Raw genomic sequence first — 18,763 nt, forward strand, 5'->3', positions numbered from 1 at the left:
TTATAACTGGGTTTGCTTCAATGGCTACTGTTCAATTCAGTAGTCGAACAATGTGAATCACAAAAAATGGGGATGTTGGCTCGACTATCTGGATCAAAAGAACATTTCTCAAGAGCAGTCAACTTCTAATGATAAAAATGTAATAGGATACATGCCTATCAAAATATATTTATTGTGATTAAAAGAAAAGGTGGGGCTTTTGACAAAGACATTGTCTTTCTATATTTAAAAAGCTCTAGAATGTGTAACTACGAAACAGTTACACAGATGCAAACAAATGGGGAGGTACTCTGTTGTGATGGACTGACATAACTCTCTTATCTCAGGAGAAAGTGTAATCTGTTGCCAGTATCAGATGCATATTGGTATGAAAGAATTGTTGAAAGTGGTGCTACAATATAGTTAGCCAGAGCAATATAGCAGTGGAAGTATATATGTATGTAAGCATAACTGTGCAATATATGTATGTAAGCATAACTGTGCAAGTTATCTCAGAAAAAGAACACATCTAAAAGGTTAGCAACATTTTATTATGTGCCTTAACAGGCACTCAACTACTTCCAATCTTTCCATTATTCATATTTCACCAATGACTTCCCACTGCCGCACCATATTTAAGTTAGTAGAGAGAAACAAGCAAGTTTTTAGCATAGGTCTATCTGCATCCTATATAGGCTGAGTAATGGCTTACTGGGTTATGGAGGGGAGTGTGGGGGTGAGAATTGTAGAGAGAGATATGATGGCTTGTCTACAGTAAGCAGGTTAAGTGAATGTAGGTTGCAATGTTTTTGCAATGATGAAGAGACTTATACAGGATACATTAACGTGGAGGGCTGCATCAAACCAGTCCAAGGGCTGAAGACCATAGAAACAAAACAACACTATTTTGAACCCTATTCAAATATGTCAATGCTTTAATAAATTTCTCTTAAATGCAGCAAAATCTAATGTAGATGTGATTACTTATTAAAGTAGAGTAAATTTCTTTGGTCGGGACCAGAATAATGACTCCCTTGTAACTTTCAGTAAAGTCTCAACCAAAGATGTAAAAGAGCTATTATGTCCTTAAAAAACAAAAATGTCACAGAGTGGGATGAAATACCCATCAATGTGATTACATTTGTGTATGATAAAATAGCACACCCTCTGTCTTAAATAACTATTCAGTCATTTGAGCATGACGACTTCCCTCGTATACTTAAATATACACAGGTCAGACCGCTACACTAAACACTATCAAGGGAGAAAATGGAAAATTATCTTCCTGTCTCTGTCCTCCCAGTGCTATCCAATGTATTTGAAAATGTAGCTGTAGTCCAGATAACAAATTTTATCAGGAAACATGATGTTACTCTCAAAAAATATATAGGTTCCGAAAAGAGAAAAGCACCATGAACGCAATTAATGCATTCATTGAAAAAATTAGCTCATCACTGGACAAAAGCAATAAAGTTACAGATTATCTTCTGCAACCTTACAAAGGCATTCGATTCAGTACTGCTTTGGTTACTGCATCAGACAAAATACTCTGCAGTGGCTCAGGTCTTACCTGACAAACAGCAAGCAAAGGGTAATCATATTAGGTATTATGAATCTCTGTCAGAGATAATTTTACAGGAGTCCCGCAAGGCTCAATATTAGGACCAAACTAGTTTCTCTTTTACACAAGTAATCAGCCAGTCACATTTGCTGATGGTGTTTCAGTACTTATTGAAATAGAAAATGTGACAGAAATTCTGATGGTGTAATAACACTCTGAACAACTTAGATACATAGCTTCAACAAAATGGTCATAAACTTAACATTTTGAAGACTCTGTTTACTCAGTTTAAAGCCAAACAATCAAAAATCAGAGACATCAGTATCATGAATAAAAATCAAGTTATGGAAGAAGTTCAGTCCATCAAATGTTTGGGACTAAACCTGAACAAAAATCTAAGCTTTCAAACACACATAGATTATTTAGCTACTAAATTAAATAATATTGTTCCTATAATGGACATGCTACCTGGTGTAACAGACATAAACAGCCAGAAAGTGATATACCACAGTCACTTTGAAACCTTAATTAGATATGGTTAAATATTTGGGGGAAATTCAACCCACATGTTACAAATCCTGCCACTTCAAAATATAATTGTTATAAAAATGTGTGTTGCCCCTCCAGAACATCTTTTAACCCGTTATTCAAGAACCTAATAATATTACCTATCTCTGCAGTGTACATATTTGAGATTATCCGCTTTTTACACAGTAACCTTGAGCTAACTGAAGAAAACAATTCAAACATATGTGAAACACTAGACACAAATAAAATTTCATTCTTCTAAAACATTGCTTAAAAGTCTACCAATGGGCACCCTAGTGAATGGACATAGAAATCTACAATAAACTCACGGGTTGAGATGTACTGGGTATGGAAATTGGTTCATTTAGAAGAAAACTACATGACTTCCTTGTTGAAAAATGCTACTACTCAGTTGAGGAATTTAGGAATGATGAGATGATTCATTTGAACAGTGTGACCATTTGATATCATAGTGTTGTGTATGTATACAATAATGTCTGGAAAATTTAGACACTAAGTACTGGTACATCATAAGAAAACCAGTTTAATAGTATTATTGTGTATGTATTTGTATTTGTATAAACATGTGCTGGTAAAGATAATGTTAAAGAATTATGTAATTCCAGAATGAGATTTTCACTCTGCAGCGGAGTGTGCGCTGATATGAAACTTCCTGGCAGATTAAAACTGTGTGCCGGCCCGATACTCGAAATCAGGACCTTTGCCTTTCGCGGGCAAGTGCTCTACCAACTGAGTTACCCAAGCACGACTCACGCCCCGTCCTCACAGCTTTACTTCTGCCAGTATCTTGTCTCCTACCTTCCAAACTTTACAGAAGCTCTGCTGCGAACCTTGCAGAACTAGCACTCCTGAAAGAAAGGATATTGCGGAGGCATGGCTCAGCCACAGCCTGGGGGATGTTTCCATAATGAGATTTTCACTCTGCGAAAGGCAAAGGTCCCGAGTTCGAGTCTCGGTCTGGCACACAGTTTTAATCTGCCAGGAAGTTTCAATTATGTAATTATTTATATCATAAGGTAACAATTAACATGTCTCCTGCACAACATGATCAGATGATCTGTGAAATGTATGTTATGAGATGAATAAAACATAAATGCAATGCAGACTGGAGAAAGACAAATCTTTATTTATAGCATTTGAATATTTAGAAAAAGCTTTTAACAATACAATACAGTCTTGAAATTCTGAAGTTATCTACAACTAGTACAAAAACCAGCTACAGATGTGACATGAAATGGAAGCAGTTGTTGGGAAGTGAGTGAGACAGGACTGTAGAGTGTAACCTTTATATTATTCAGTGTGTACATAGAGCAAGTAGCAAAGTACTGATTGACTGTTTGTTATTTAGTTTTGTTTGATTAAATTATGCAATGAGCGTATACTTGTAATATAGGACAAGCCAATTTAATGTCGTAAAGTCTCTAGCATACATATGCAATATAAAACATTAAATTGGCAACTGATAACTACATTGCCTACATTTTTCTCTTGATTTATACACTGGCTGGCACAAAAAATGCAACATTTCAGTTTCTTACAAATTTATTTTAATATTTTTATTTTAATTCTACTCACTTTTACGACACTTACCTACTATTTGATGGTAAAATACTGTGTTATGGCCTCATCTAGGTGTCTGTGTTCTTTGAGTCTTCTTCAGATGGCTCCATCTCTAACACTGACCCTCTTCAACTTGGTGGAGTTTATTTTATGCTTCAGTGGCGGAGGGTGGAGTTGATTTTGTGCTTCAGTGATGGAGTGACAGTTGTGGAGAACGTTAAATTGGAAGAAGTAATCATCTCTAGCCAATGTTTATTTATTTATTTATTTATTGTATTTTTTTGCATGGAGACACCAACTGGTGTTTTTTGCAATATATATAGGCTTTTGTCTGTATATGTGTGGATGGATATGTGTGTGTGTGCCAGTGTATACCTAGCCTTTTTTTCCCCTAAGGTAAGTCTTTCTGCTCCTGGGATTGGAATGCTCCTTACCCTCTCCCTTAAAACCCACATCCTTTCATCTTTCCCTCTCCTTCCCTCTTTCCTGATGAAGCAACCGGCGATTGCGAAAGCTCAAAATTTTGTGTGTGTGTGTTTTTTTATTGTGGCTATCTACCGGCACTTTCCCGCTTGGTAAGTCATGGAATCTTTGTTTTTAATATATTTTTCCCATGTGGAATGTTTCTTTCTTATTCCAAGACTTACCAAGCGGGAAAGTGCCGGTAGACAGGCACAATAAAATAACACACACACAAAATTTCTAGCTTTCGCAACCAACGGTTGATTCTTCAGGAAAGAGGGAAGGAGAGGGAAAGACGAAAGGATGTGGGTTTTAAGGGAGAGGGTAAAGAGTCATTCCAATCCCGGGAGTGGAAAGACTTACCTTAGGGGGAAAAAAGGATAGGTATATACTCGGACACACACACACACGCGCGAGTATATACCTATCCTTTTTTCCCCCTAAGGTAAGTCTTTCCACTCCCGGGATTGGAATGACTCTTTACCCTCTCCCTTAAAACCCACATCCTTTCGTCTTTCCCTCTCCTTCCCTCTTTCCTGAAGAAGCAACTGCTGGTTGCGAAAGCTAGAAATTTTGTGTGTGTGTGTGTGTGTGTGTGTGTGTATATAAAATTAAAAACAAAGATTCCAAGACTTACCAAGCGGGAAAGTGGCGGTAGATAGGCACAATAAATAAAATGCACAAACACACACACAGAATTTTGAGCTTTCGCAACCAGCGGCTGCTTCGTCAGGAAAGAGGGAAGGAAAAGGAAAGATGAAAGGATGTGGGTTTTAAGGGAGAGGGTAAGGAGTCATTCCAATCCCGGGAGCGGAAAGACTTACCTTAAGGGGAAAAAAGGACAGGAGTACACTTGCACACACACACATATCCATCCGCACATACACAGACAGAAGCAGACATTTGTAAAGGCAAAGAGTTCGGGCAGAGATGTAAGTCGAGGTGGAAGTGTGGAGGCAAAGATGATGTTGAATGACAGGTGAGGTATGAGTGGCGGCAACTTGAAATTAGCGGAGATTGAGGCCTGGTGGATAACAAGAAGAGAGGATATATTGAAGGGCAAGTTCCCATCTCCGGAGTTCGGATAGGTTGGTGTTGGTGGGAAGTATCCAGACAACTCGGACGGTGTAACACTGTGCCAAGATGTGCTGGCCGTGCACCAAGGCATGTTTAGCCACAGGGTGATCCTCATTACCAACAAACACTGTCTGCCTGTGTCCATTCATGCGAATGGACAGTTTGTTACTGGTCATTCCCACATAGAAAGCGTCACAGTGTAGGCAGGTCAGTTGGTAAACCACGTGGGTGCTTTCACACGTGGCTCTGCCTTTGATCGTGTACACCTTCCAGGTTACAGGACTGTAGTAGGTGGTGGTGGGAGGGTGCATAGGACAGGTTTTACACCGGGGGTGTTTGCAAGGGTAGAAGCCAGAGGGTAGGGAAGGTGGTTTGGGGATTTCATAGGGATGAACCAAGAGGTTACGAAGGTTAGGTGGACGGTGGAAAGACACTCTTGGTGGAGTGGGGAGGATTTCATGAAGGATGGATCTCATTTTGGGGCAGGCTTTTAGGAAGTCGTATCCCTGCTGGAGAGCCACATTCAGAGTCTGATCCAGTCCTGGGAAGTATCCTGTCACAAGTGGGGCACTTTTGGGGTTCTTCTGTGAGAGGTTCTGGGTTTGAGGGGATGAGGAAGTGGCTCTGGTTATCTGCTTCTGTACCAGGTCGGGAGGGTAGTTGCAGGATGTGAAAGCTGCTTTTCAGGTGTTGGTGTAATGGTCCAGGGATTCAGGACTGGAGCAGATTCGTTTGCCACGAAGGCCCAGGCTATAGGGAAGGGACCGTTTGATATGGAATGGGTGGCAGCTGTCATAATGGAGGTACTGTTGCTTGTTGGTGGGTTTGATATGGACGGGTGTGTGAAGCTGGCCATTGGACAGATGGAAGTCAACGTCAAGGAAAGTGCATGGGATTTGGAGTAGGACCAGGTGAATCTGATGGAACCAAAGGAGTTGAGATTGGAGAGGAAATTCTGGAGTTGTTCTTCACTGTGAGTCCAGATCATGAAGATGTCATCAATAAATCTGTACCAAACTTTGGGTTGGCACGCTTGGGTAACCAAGAAGGCTTCCTCTAAGCGACCCATAAACAGATTGGCATACGAGGGGGCCATCCTGGTACCCATGGCTGTTCCCTTTAATTGTTGGTATGTCTGGCCTTCAAAAGTGAAGAAGTTGTGGGTCAGGATGAAGCTGGCTAAGGTGACGAGGAAAGAGGTTTTAGGTAGGGTGGCAGGTGATCGGCGTGAAAGGAAGTGCTCCATTGCAGCAAGGCCCTAGATGTGCGGGATATTTGTGTATAGGGAAGTGGCATCAATGGTTACAAGGATGGTTTCTTGGGGTAACAGACTGGGTACAGATTCCAGGCGTTCGAGAAAGTGGTTGGTGTCTTTGGTGAAGGATGGGAGACTGCATATAATGGGTTGAAGGTGTTGATCTACGTAGGCAGAGATACGTTCTGTGGGGGCTTGGTAACCAGTTACAATGGGGCGGCCAGGATGTTTGGGTTTGTGAATTTTAGGAAGTAGGTAGAAGGTAGGAGTGCGAGGTGTCCGTGGGGTCAGGAGTTTGATGGAGTCAGGTGAAAGGTTTTGTAGGGGGCCTAAGGTTCTGAAGGTTCCTTGAAGCTCCGACTGGACATCAGGAATGGGATTACCTTGGCAAACTTTGTATGTAGAGTTGTCTGAAAGCTGACGCAGTCCCTCAGCCACATACTCCCGACGATCAAGTACCACGGTCGTGGAACCCTTGTCAGCCGGAAGAATGATGATGGATCGGTCAGCTTTCAGATCACGGATAGCCTGGGCTTCGGCTGTGGTCATGTTGGGAGTAGGATTAAAGTTTTTCAAGAAAGATTGAGAGACAAGGCTGGAAGTGAGAAATTCCTGGAAGGTTTGGAGAGGGTGATTTTGAGGAAGAGGAGGTGGGTACTGCTGTGATGTAGGACGGAACTGTTCCAGGCAGGGTTCAATTTGGATAGTGTCTTGGGGAGTTGGATCATTAGGAGTGGGATCAGGATTATTTTTCTTCGTGGCAAAGTGATATTTCCAGCAGAGACTATGAGTGTAGGACAGTAAATCTTTGACAAGGGCAGTTTGGTTGAACCTGGGAGTGGGGCTGAAGGTGAGGCCTTTGGATAGGGCAGAGGTTTTGGATTGGGAGAGAGGTTTGGAGGAAAGGTTAACTACTGAATTGGGGTGTTGTGGTTCCAGATTGTGTTGACTAGAATTTTGAGGTGTTGGAGGGAGTGGAGCTGGAAGTGGGAGATTGAGTAGATGGGAGGGACTGGGTCTGTGTGCAATGAGAGGAGGTTGAGGTTTGTTGGAAAGGTTGTGGAGGGTGAGTGAGTTGCCTTTCCGGAGGTGGGAAACCAGGAGATTGGATAGTTTTTTGAGGTGGAAGGTGGCATGCTGTTCTAATTTGCGGTTGGCCTGTAGGAGGATGCTATGAACAGCCGGTGTGGATGTGGGAGAGGAAAGATTGAGGACTTTGATTTGGGATAGTAATAGCACACTTTCTTTCTTGTATTATAGGCACGCATATCAGAGCACTTTGTTGCTTTGTTTTGAGTGTCACAAAAAATATAATTAATTTGTAAAGATACAGTGAGGTATTTATGATGAACAAAGATTTTGCCTGCATGAATCTCTATACCCTAATCCATGGATAATTCTGATTGCTCTTTTCTGTAGGGTTAATATTCTGTCCATAGTATGTCGGCAGCACAACCCCATATCTCTATCCTGTAATTAATCTGTACAAAAATGGTTCCATAATAAATTGTTTTTAATGTCTGATGTGGGACTACTTTTGATAACTGGCTGATTACATGTAATGAACTGCTGATTTTATTACTTAAAAATTTGATATGGTTTACCCATCTTAGATTTTCATTTAGGTGAATACCTAGAAATCTGCAGCCTTCTGTGTCCACTACTTCAATTCCACCTATGTTACTGATAGAGGTTTGGTTTGAGTTTGTAAGTTTAAATGGCAATAACTGAGATTTACTGATATTAACTTTCAAACCTTGATCTTGGAAATAAGTAGTTATTTGATGTCGTCCCTCAGTTGCTACCAATGTTAACTCATCATTTTGTTTACCAAGAAATAACAGTGAGGTATCGTCTGCATAGGTTACCAATTGGGAGTTGAAAGGTTGCTGTATACCATTTATGTACACTAGGAAAAGAAAAGGGCCCAAAATTGAGCCCTGGGGTACACCTTGTGTGACTGTTGCATATTTGGACTAGAAATTAATGATCTGATTATTGATTTTGTAAGTCCGCTTTGTACACTGCTTGCGGTTAAATAAATATGTAGCCAGCAATTGCATGGATGCAGCATTTACATTGTATGACTCAAGTTTACTTAAAAGTAACTCATGGTTTACCGAGTCAAAGGCTTTAGTAAGGTCTAGAAATATGTCAGCTGTTTGCATTCCTTGATCGAGGGCACCATACGTTTTGTAAGAAATTCTGTAATTGCTCTGATAGTACTATGATCTTTTCAGAATCCATGTTGTGTCTCTGTTAGGAACTTATTTTTCAAGAAATAGTCACTAAGTTGTGTCATCAGCACAACTTCAAATACTTTGCTGAAGACAGTTATTAATGATATGGGCCTGAAATTTGAAACCTCTTTCTTGGATCCTTTTTTATGCACTGGTTTAACTGTGCTCCATTTCAATACATTTGGAAATGTATGTTCTCTGATACTGCAGTTTACCATGTGGGTGATTATTTTAACTAATTCCTTATTACATTTTTTAATCACAATACTACTCAAACCATCCCATCCAGATGAGAACTTATTCTTTAGGTTATTTATTATCCTGCCTATTTCTGTTTCACTTACTTGTTTGAATTCAAAAGGTGGCTCTTCAAAGGGGCAGAGCTTTACCTCACTACTCACAATTGTGTTATTAACTGGACTAACAGCTGCAGATATTAAGTATTTATTGAGAACATTGCAGACTTTATTAGGATCTTTAATTGTGTTTCCTTCATGTCTTATATTTGCAATTTCAGTTTCTGTCTTCGGTGTGGCTTTGCAAAATTGATTTACAATTCTCCATGAGGTCTTCGCTATATTGTCTGATTGAGCTATTTCACTGCTGTATATCTGTTTTCTTAGATTTGAAAGCTCTTTCTTAAAGATTTTATTGGCTTCATTGTACTTGGCCTTAAAAACCTGCAGGTTTGTTGACTTGTGTAGCACATCGAGGTCCTGGATGTTTTACTTGAGTTTTATCATATTTGCTGCAAGTATCAGTCTGTTAGTTTTTGCACTTTGGTTATGGGTGAACACTCTTTGTATTTTCTTATCAGGGCAGCATCTGTCAAAGTGTTTTAGCATAGTATCATAGAATCTGGCCCATTTGTTTTCAGATCCTTCAGTCTGGTAAACCAGATCCCAATCCTCTATTGCTAATTTATTTCTTAGGGCAAGGATGTTACCCGCTTTTAGGATTCTTTTATTTTTGATAACTTTTGTCATTTTTGGGATGCTTGTGTTTACATACTCTACAAGGTGGCATTTGTGGTCGGAATAGTGAAAATCCACATTCCAGCACCTAACACTGTCTTTAATATGTTTACATAGTATAACGTAATCAATTTTGCTAGATGCGGACTTTGTTACCCTGGTATCACTATTTACTACATTTATGAGATTATATGGGCTAAGAGTATCTATTAACCTCATATTACACAAACTGGAAGATTTTGCCTCAATATTCAGATCACCAAGTATAGTTAGGTCACTGGGACCACAACGTCCCACTACTCTACTAAATATGTCCATGAAGCTAACTACATCAGCCTTTGATGGATGATAAATCCCAATAACTTTATGTTTTCTCATAACCTCTCTACACTCTTTGGTGTGACTTCAATGCCTGTCACTTCAATCAAGCCTTATTTGTTGTACTGGTCTAGATAGTTTATTTTCTTGTACTCAAGATTCTCACTAATGTAAACTGCCACACTACCACCCTTATGTTTCTGTCTACAATAACTATTTGCTAAGGAGTAGCCCTCTAGTTTACAGTAAATAATTTCGTCAGATTTTAATCCATGCTCAGTTAACACTACTATATGAGGTGACTGTCCATTTACAAAAACCTGTAATATATTAAGCTTATTTCTAAGGTACTGTATGTTTAGGTGCATGAGCCTTAGTGGTATTTTTAACTGTTCACTCTGATTATCTTCCTTTAAAATGCACTGAGTTGGTTCACTTACACAAGTTATGGATGCAGGTGTTAAAAGTGTTCCTGTTCTTTGGCGATCTTGCATTTCTCGATCTACTACCCAACCTGGCTTCTGTCTGTCTAGTTGCCAAGGCAGCTGTTGAGGTGCCTTCATGCTTCATACAGTCCGAGAAGTTGCCGAACTGCCTGGTGTTGCAGTAACTGGAGTTGCTCTTATCAGGCCCATACCAGGGTTCCTGGCATAGCCTCCAGTTTCTCTGGATCTCCTTCAGTTCTAGATACTATGGAAGGTGTAGCTCTTGACATTTCTGTTACATAAAGTATGCCGTGACCATCTTCCTGCCAAAGCAATTATTTCTACAGGAGCTTCAGTGTTTTAACAGAACGTCTACCCCAGAAAACTGATTACAATAGTCACAGAAAGAGCCTACAAAAACATGTGATCAAAACAGGAACAATACAAGATACAACAATAAGTGCTACAAAAGTGGGAAATCATTATTGCCTTACATCAAGTGATATGTTTTTCAGATTGCACAGGAAAGAATTATTAAGGCTAGTGCAATAAACAATTGATACTTCATTGGTTGCTCACAAACGAATTATTTATTATGTGTTGCTTTTTCATGCCAGTCAGTTTATTCAGGTCTTAAAGTTATTTACATACTCCATCACTCAGATGGCTACAGAACAGAAAGTAGAAAGATATGTCATTATGCATACAGTATATTCAGGTGATTACAGTACATACAGCTAATAATTATTTACATGTATATTCTTCTACACTATAAAGTTATTTTTCCAATAAATGGTACTTAAGAAGTTTCTGAAATGTCTTTTCACACATACTGTCCAGTACACTTACAATAAGACACTGTATCAGTTTTACTCCTGAGTATCAAGTACTTTCTTAACAGCTCTGTGTGGTATGCTTTTCAGCTGTCCTTTATTTCTTTTGTCATATGAATGAACATTTGCATTTTTTATAGTATAGTATTGCCTTTGATTAATGAAATTATTGTTCTGTATATGTGCATGGATGGAAAGCAGTTTTGCACACATCTGTTTGTTTGTTTTTTATTCAGCATGGTCATAATTATTTTTGTATTAGTGTTTCTCCAGACAGTAATTCCATATTGTAAGTATGGGCCAAAAATATCTTATAAGTTGTTTGATATAATGATGCGCAAGTTGTTTTATAATAAATATTACAGTGCTTAATTTACAATAAACATTATCTACCTGTTGTCCACATTGGACCTTACTGTCAAATGTAATCCCCAGAAAATTACAGAGGTAACTTCTTCCAGTCTTGTTTCACCTATGAATATATCTATGCGATCTCCCTTTTCTCTATTTGTGAACTCGGTGAACACTATTTATTTATTTCTCATATGGTTTTTAAGCAAAATATTAAATTTAATATAAACAATAGCATATGTAATTGACAAACAGATATCTCAATTTTTACTAAAGTCAACTGTGTCATTCTTTACTGTCAGGATAGACCCTGATGGGACATTCTGCAAGTATGTGATGAATGGTTTACCTGGCTGCTACACAAACAGGTTTTGGAGATGCATCCTTACCCTACCTTGAAGAGAATCCATACTTCTGCTATGATTGATGCATATTCTGTTCAACATTGTTCTTGTTCTATATGACAGGTAAAGGCTGAGGGTTTCTTTCTTATATAAGGCAAGACTTGGCAATGTGAAAAGCAAACCTCTGTGCATTCAGACCGTTAAGTTGAACTGAGATATTTTTGTGAATGGTTTTCTTGACTGAAGCCAGTTTCTTTCTAGGATAACCACATCTTGATGACTAGGGAGTTGTGGGCTGCCTTGTATGTATTTACACTCATGAAGCTGCTCTTCATTGAAGTCCAAGGGGCAGAATGTGGCTCAATGTGGACAACTATTCAGTGGGGGTTGATTTTAGTGCCCTACTCATAATTCTCATTGTGTTGTTAAGCTGTCCATTGAGACTTTGTGTGCATGCATTATTGAGCCATACAGGAGTGCCGTATCCACAGAAGAGTAGACTAGTCCAAGTGCTGAAGGGCAGAGAGATTCAGTAGCTGAGCTCCAGGTTGTTCTGCATAGCTTACCTAGAATGTTTTTCCTAGTTCATATCTTCACATAGTATTTTCTAGATGCTTCTTATAGGGCAGTGTCGATTCCAGTGTAACTCCTAGATATTTTGGGTGCTGATTATGGTGCAGTAATTTGTCACCAAACTAGATATGGAGCTGCCTGCCTATTTACTACTGTGTTGCACAAATGTACAAGTCATCTCTGTCTTTGTGGGGTTTGATTTCAATCTCCATTTCCAAAAGTATGTTCCCATTATTACAAGACCAGATGTTAAGATGGCTTTCGTTTCTTCAAAATTTCGATGTCCCCCTGTCATCACCTAGTCAACAGCATAACCAAATCCATGAACTTGTTCATTTTAGATTTTTAATTAAGTTATACCATATGATACTGTGTTATTTGTTGAAATAAATATGTTTCTTTCCAATGTTTCCAGATTTTTTCTGCATTTGCTAATGTCATCTCATCAGCATACACAATTTTCTATCCTTTCATTTATCTCAATATTATTTATAAAGAGGCTGAACAAAAGTAGATCAGGTTTTAATCCTTGAGATACATCATACTTAATATCTCTGATTTTGGATCCTGTAGTCACACACTTCTTTCTGTTACCAATGTGTGGTTTTATCCATTGTGCTGTGTGATGATGTTTACCATAGCTTTAAAATTTTTAAGTTAGCAGTGTATGGCTGATTGTGTCAACAACTTTAGACAAATCCAAAAACATAGCAGTCAGTGAATTTCTTTTGCCTTCTATATCTATAATAGATTCTGTTAGGGTTGAGATTTTTCTTTTTGGAAACCATGTTATGTCAGTATCGGAATAGTGTGTTTCTCTAGGAATGTAATGAACATACAGTGCATAAGAATCTCTAGTATTTTTGAGAAACCATATATTAATATGCTGGTCTGTAGTTACGTATTTGGATCATCTTTATCACTTTCTTGTGTATTGACACTACTTTGAATATTTTTAATTTTTCTGGAAATAATTATTCTCTGAATTTGTTAATTCAGAGAAGAATATAGTTCAATTATTTCTTCACTTACATACTTCATTAAATAATTTGATATTTCATCATCTCCCCTCTCCATGTAACACCACATTATCATGGTACTGGCCACATGAGTGAAGAGATGTGTGTATTCACATGAAACTGAGAGCTATGGTGACGTGAAAATAGCTATTGGCCAGGTCTCTCAAGCCAAAGGTCTCATCAGATGAACCTTACAAAACATGTCCCACAATGCCCCATTTCTTCCCACATACTTTCCAGAGACCTTACCTCCACCATCTTAGGTGTCTTGCCCATATGTCCAATGTGATCTGTGCCAAGTGGTGCGTGGCACATAGCAAAATGTGTTGAGAATGAAGCCGCAGGGATACCAGACGATCTCTCTGAGTAACTAGTCTTATACCGGTATAGAGCTCCGCTGGGGTTGGCCTGATGTATCTCCAGTTCTTGTGGGACCAAAACAGAGAATAGAGAAACAAATTTAAAAACTGAGGGACTTAATGGTGCCTCACATACTAAAACATTGGATGCTGAAGCAATGGAAGCTGTTTCTGCTGTTTCCCTGTCCAGGAAGTGCAGAATGTCATTGACAAGTTGGGCCAGATCAAGATCACAGCCTTGTCAAAGGCACAGAGGAGGAAACTTCTAGGAGAACAGAGAGAAAGGAAGGCAAAAAATTACTTTCAAAAAATTAATGGAAGTAATTAAAAAGTCTTCAATCTAAGATTGCAATAAAACACTGTCTTAGGGTGAAGGGGGTAAAAAGCCCCTCCCTTTTTCAAGTCATGGAATAAGAGGATGAGTCTATTACTTCCACTTCCCATGAAAAACAGACCCAGAAAAAGCCAAAGCAGGAAATAGGGAAGCAGACCCATAGTACTACACTCTCAACTTTTAGGATAATTCAGCAATGATGTCCATTTGTTAACGTCACCCTGCAGCAGGAGGAGCTAGTTTGAAAAGATTATGTAAGACAGAAGGCGAGACCCCAAACTCATGAGGGACTACATGAAAAAAGGTGCACCAAGCTTTGTCTGTGAAGGGAATAAGAGCAGCTGTCTGACTGAAGGAGACAGATATCTGTGGGAGAAGGCAAAGCTGCTGATCAAGATAGCCAAGGAACTTCTCAGGGCTATGAAGATATCAATATTTCTACCTAAACTGCGTAAGCATGTACCTCCAAAGACCCTTTTTGAGAAAATATGAGTGCAGGGACCAGAAAGTTTCCACAAATGACTGGAGGATAATTAACTGGAAGGTTGCATCTGACACCTAAACAATTGTGGGAGATGATGATGTGAAATCCCTGAAGGCAATACAAGTTCAGGGCTTAAAGCAGAATTTAGGGTCCTTGCAGGTTACTGTTAAGGTGCTTAAGCTCATCAGAATTGACAATGGGGCAAGCTGCCAGCTAGAAGAGCTGCAGAGAAACCTGCAACACACTAAGGTGGCAACTGACACATTGGGCCACCTTCTGAGAAGACAGGAGATAGATGTAACCCTGATCCAAGAATACAGTTTATATATATTCCATGAACCATGGACTTTTCCGTTGGTGGGGAGGCTTGCGTGCCTCAATGATACAGATAGCCGTACCGTAGGTGCAACCACAACGAAGGGGTATCTGTTGAGAGGAATGTGTGGTTCCTGAAGAGGGGCAGCAGCGTTTTCAGTAGTTGCAGGGGCTACAGTCTAGATGACTGACTGATCTGGCCCTGTAACACTAACCAAAACGGCCTTGCTGTTGTGGTATTGCGAACGACTGAAAGCAAGGGGAAACTACAGCCATAATTTTTCCCGAGGGCATGCAGTTTTACGGTATGATTAAATGATGATGGCATCCTCTTGGGTAAAATATTCCGGAGGTAAAATAGTCCCCCATTTGGATCTCCAGGCAAGGACTACTCAAGAGGACGTCGTTATCAAGAGAAAGAAAACTGGCATTCTATGGATCGGAGTGGGAAATGTCAGATCCCTTAATCGGGCAGGTAGGTTAGAAAATTTAAAAAGGGAAATGGATACGTTAAAGTTAGATATAGTGGGAATTAGTGTAGTTTGGTGGCAGGAGGAACAAGACGTTTGGTCAGGTGAATACAGAGTTATAAATACAAAATCAAATAGGGGTAATGCTGGAGTAGGTTTAATAATGAATAAAAAATAGGAGTGTCGGTAAGCTACTAAGAACAGCATAGCTAAAGCATTATTGTGGCCAAGATAGACACGGAGCCCGCACCTGCTACAGTAGTACAAGTTTATATGCCAACTAGCTCTGCACATGATGAAGGAATTGATGAAATGTATGATGAGATAAAAGAAAGAAGGTAGTGAAGGGAGACGAAAATTTAATAGTCTTGGGTGACTGGAATTCGACAGTAGGAAAAGGAAGAGAAGGAAACGTAGTAGGTGAATATGGATTGGGGATAAGAAATGATAAAGGAAGCCGCCTGGTAGAATTTTGCACAGAGCACAACTTAATCATAGCTAACACTTGGTTCAAGAATCATGAAAGAAGGTTGTATACATGGAAGAACCCTGGAGATACTAAAAGGTATGAGATAGATTATATAATGGTATGACAGAGATTTAGGAACCAGATTTTAAATTGTAAGACATTTCCAGGGGCAGATGTGGACTCTGACCACAATCTATTGGTTATGAACTGTAGATTAAAACTGAAGAAACTGCAAAAAGGTGGGAATTTAAGGAGATGGGACCTAGATAAACTGAAAGAACCAGAGGTTATACAGAGTTTCAGGGAGAGCATAAGCGAAAAATTGACAGGAATCAAGGAAAAAATACAGTAGAAGAAGAACAGGTAACTTTGAGGAATGAAATAGTGAAGGCAGCAAAGGATCAAGTAGGTAAAAAGATGAGGGCTAGTAGAAATCCTTGGGTAACAGAAAAGATACTGAATTTAATTGATGAAAGGCGAAAATACAAAAATGTAGTGAATGAAGCAGGCAAAAAGGAATACAAACATATCAAAAATGAAATCAGCAGGAAGTGCAAAATGGCTAAGCAGGGATGGCTAGAGGAAAAATATAAGGATGTAGAGGGGTAAGATAGATACTGCCTACAGGAAAATTAAATAGACCTTTGGAGAAAAGAGAACCACTTGCATGAATATCAAGAGCTCAGTTGGAAACCCAGTTCTAAGCAAAGAAGGGAAAGCAGAAAGGTGGAAGGAGTATATAGAGGGTCTATACAGGGGCGATGTTCTTGAGGACAATATTATGGAATTGGAAGAGGATGTACATGAAGATGAAATACACTCCTGGAAATGGAAAAAAGAACACATTGACACCGGTGTGTCAGACCCACCATACTTGCTCCGGACACTGCGAGAGGGCTGTACAAGCAATGATCACACGCACGGCACAGCGGACACACCAGGAACCGCGGTGTTGGCCGTCAAATGGCGCTAGCTGCGCAGCATTTGTGCACCGCCGCCGTCAGTGTCAGCCAGTTTGCCGTGGCATACGGAGCTCCATCGCAGACTTTAACACTGGTAGCATGCCGCGACAGCGTGGACGTGAACCGTATGTGCAGTTGACGGACTTTGAGCGAGGGCGTATAGTGGGCATGTGGGAGGCCGGGTGGACGTACCGCCGAATTGCTCAACACGTGGGGCGTGAGGTCTCCACAGTACATCGACGTTGTCGCCAGTGGTTGGCGGAAGGTGCACGTGCCCGTCGACCTGGGACCGGACCGCAGCAATGCACGGATGCACGCCAAGACCGTAGGATCCTACGCAGTGCCGTAGGGGACTGCACCGCCACTTCCCAGCAAATTAGGGACACTGTTGCTCCTGGGGTATCGGCGAGGACCATTCGCAACCGTCTCCATGAAGCTGGGCTACGGTCCCGCACACCGTTAGGCCGTCTTCCGCTCACGCCCCAACATCGTGCAGCCCGCCTCCAGTGGTGTCGCGACAGGCATGAATGGAGGGACGAATGGAGACGTGTCGTCTTCAGCAATGAGAGTCGCTTCTGCCTTGGTGCCAATGATGGTCGTATGCGTGTTTGGCGCCGTGCAGGTGAGCGCCACAATCAGGACCGCATACGACCGAGGCACACAGGGCCAACATCCAGCATCATGGTGTGGGGAGCGATCTCCTACACTGGCCGTACACCTCTGGTGATCGTCGAGGGGACACTGAATAGTGCACGGTACATCCAAACCGTCATCGAACCCATCATTCTACCATTCCTAGACCGGCAAGGGAACTGTTCCAACAGGACAATGCATGTCCGCATGTATCCCGTGCCACCCAACGTGCTCTAGAAGGTGTAAGTCAACTACCCTGGCCAGCAAGATCTCCGGATCTGTCCCCCATTGAGCATGTTTGGGACTGGATGAAGCGTCGTCTCACGCGGTCTGCATGTCCAGCACGAACGCTGGTCCAACTGAGGCGCCAGGTGGAAATGACATGGCAAGCCGTTCCACAGGACTACATCCAGCATCTCTACGATCGTCTGCATGGGAGAATAGCAGCCTGCATTGCTGCGAAAGGTGGACATACACTGTACTAGTGCCGACATTGTGCATGCTCTGTTGCCTGTGTCTATGTGCCTGTGGTTCTGTCAGTGTGATCATGTGATGTATCTGACCCCAGGAATGTGTCAATGAAGTTTCCCCTTCCTGGGACAATGAATTCACGGTGTTCTTATTTCAATTTCCAGGAGTGTAGGAGATATGAAACTGTGTGAAGAGTTTGACAGAGAACTGTAAGACCTAAGTCGAAACAAGGCCCCGAGAGTAGACAACATTCCATTAGAACTACTGACAGCCTTGGGAGAACCAGGCCTAACAAAACTCTACCATCTGGTGAGCAAGATGTATGAGACAGGCGAAATTCCCTCAGACTTCAAGAAGAATATAGTAATTCCAATCCCAAAGAAAGCAGGTGTTGACAGATGTGAAAATTACGAAACTGTCAGTTTAATAAGTCACAGCTGCAAAATACTAACGTGAATTCTTTACAGACGAATGGAGAAACTGGTAGAAGCTGACCTCGGGGAAGATCAGTTTGGATTCCATAGAAATGTTGGAACACATGAGGCAGTACTGACACTAGGACTTATCTTAGAAGAAAGATTAAGGAAAGGCAAACCTACATTTCTAGCATTGGAGACCCGGAAAAAGTTTTTGACAATGTTGACTGGAATACCCTCTTTCAAATTCTGAAGGTGGCAGGGGTAAAATACAGGGAGCGAAAGGCTATTAACAATTTCTACAGAAACCAGATGGCAATTATAAGAGCC

At 40.7% G+C, this 18,763-nt stretch overlaps 1 protein-coding gene across 2 annotated transcripts in view; it reads right to left on the reverse strand.

Annotated features, from left to right (window-relative positions):
• The window catches only part of LOC126285298 (transport and Golgi organization 2 homolog), a 50,606-nt gene that overhangs the window by 22,097 nt on the left and 9,746 nt on the right, over positions 1-18,763 (reverse strand). Inside the window, exon 2 of one of the 2 annotated variants that reach the window (XM_049984588.1) lies at positions 10,416-10,723. The exons of the other annotated variant lie outside the window; for it this stretch is intronic. Within the exon in view, the coding sequence (XP_049840545.1) occupies positions 10,416-10,545 (130 nt within the window). The 5' untranslated portion in view covers positions 10,546-10,723. The remainder of the gene's footprint in view (positions 1-10,415; positions 10,724-18,763) is intronic. 2 annotated transcript variants of the gene reach the window in all.

This window comes from Schistocerca gregaria, chromosome 8 (genome assembly GCF_023897955.1).
Source record: "Schistocerca gregaria isolate iqSchGreg1 chromosome 8, iqSchGreg1.2, whole genome shotgun sequence".
NCBI lineage: Eukaryota > Metazoa > Arthropoda > Insecta > Orthoptera > Acrididae > Schistocerca > Schistocerca gregaria.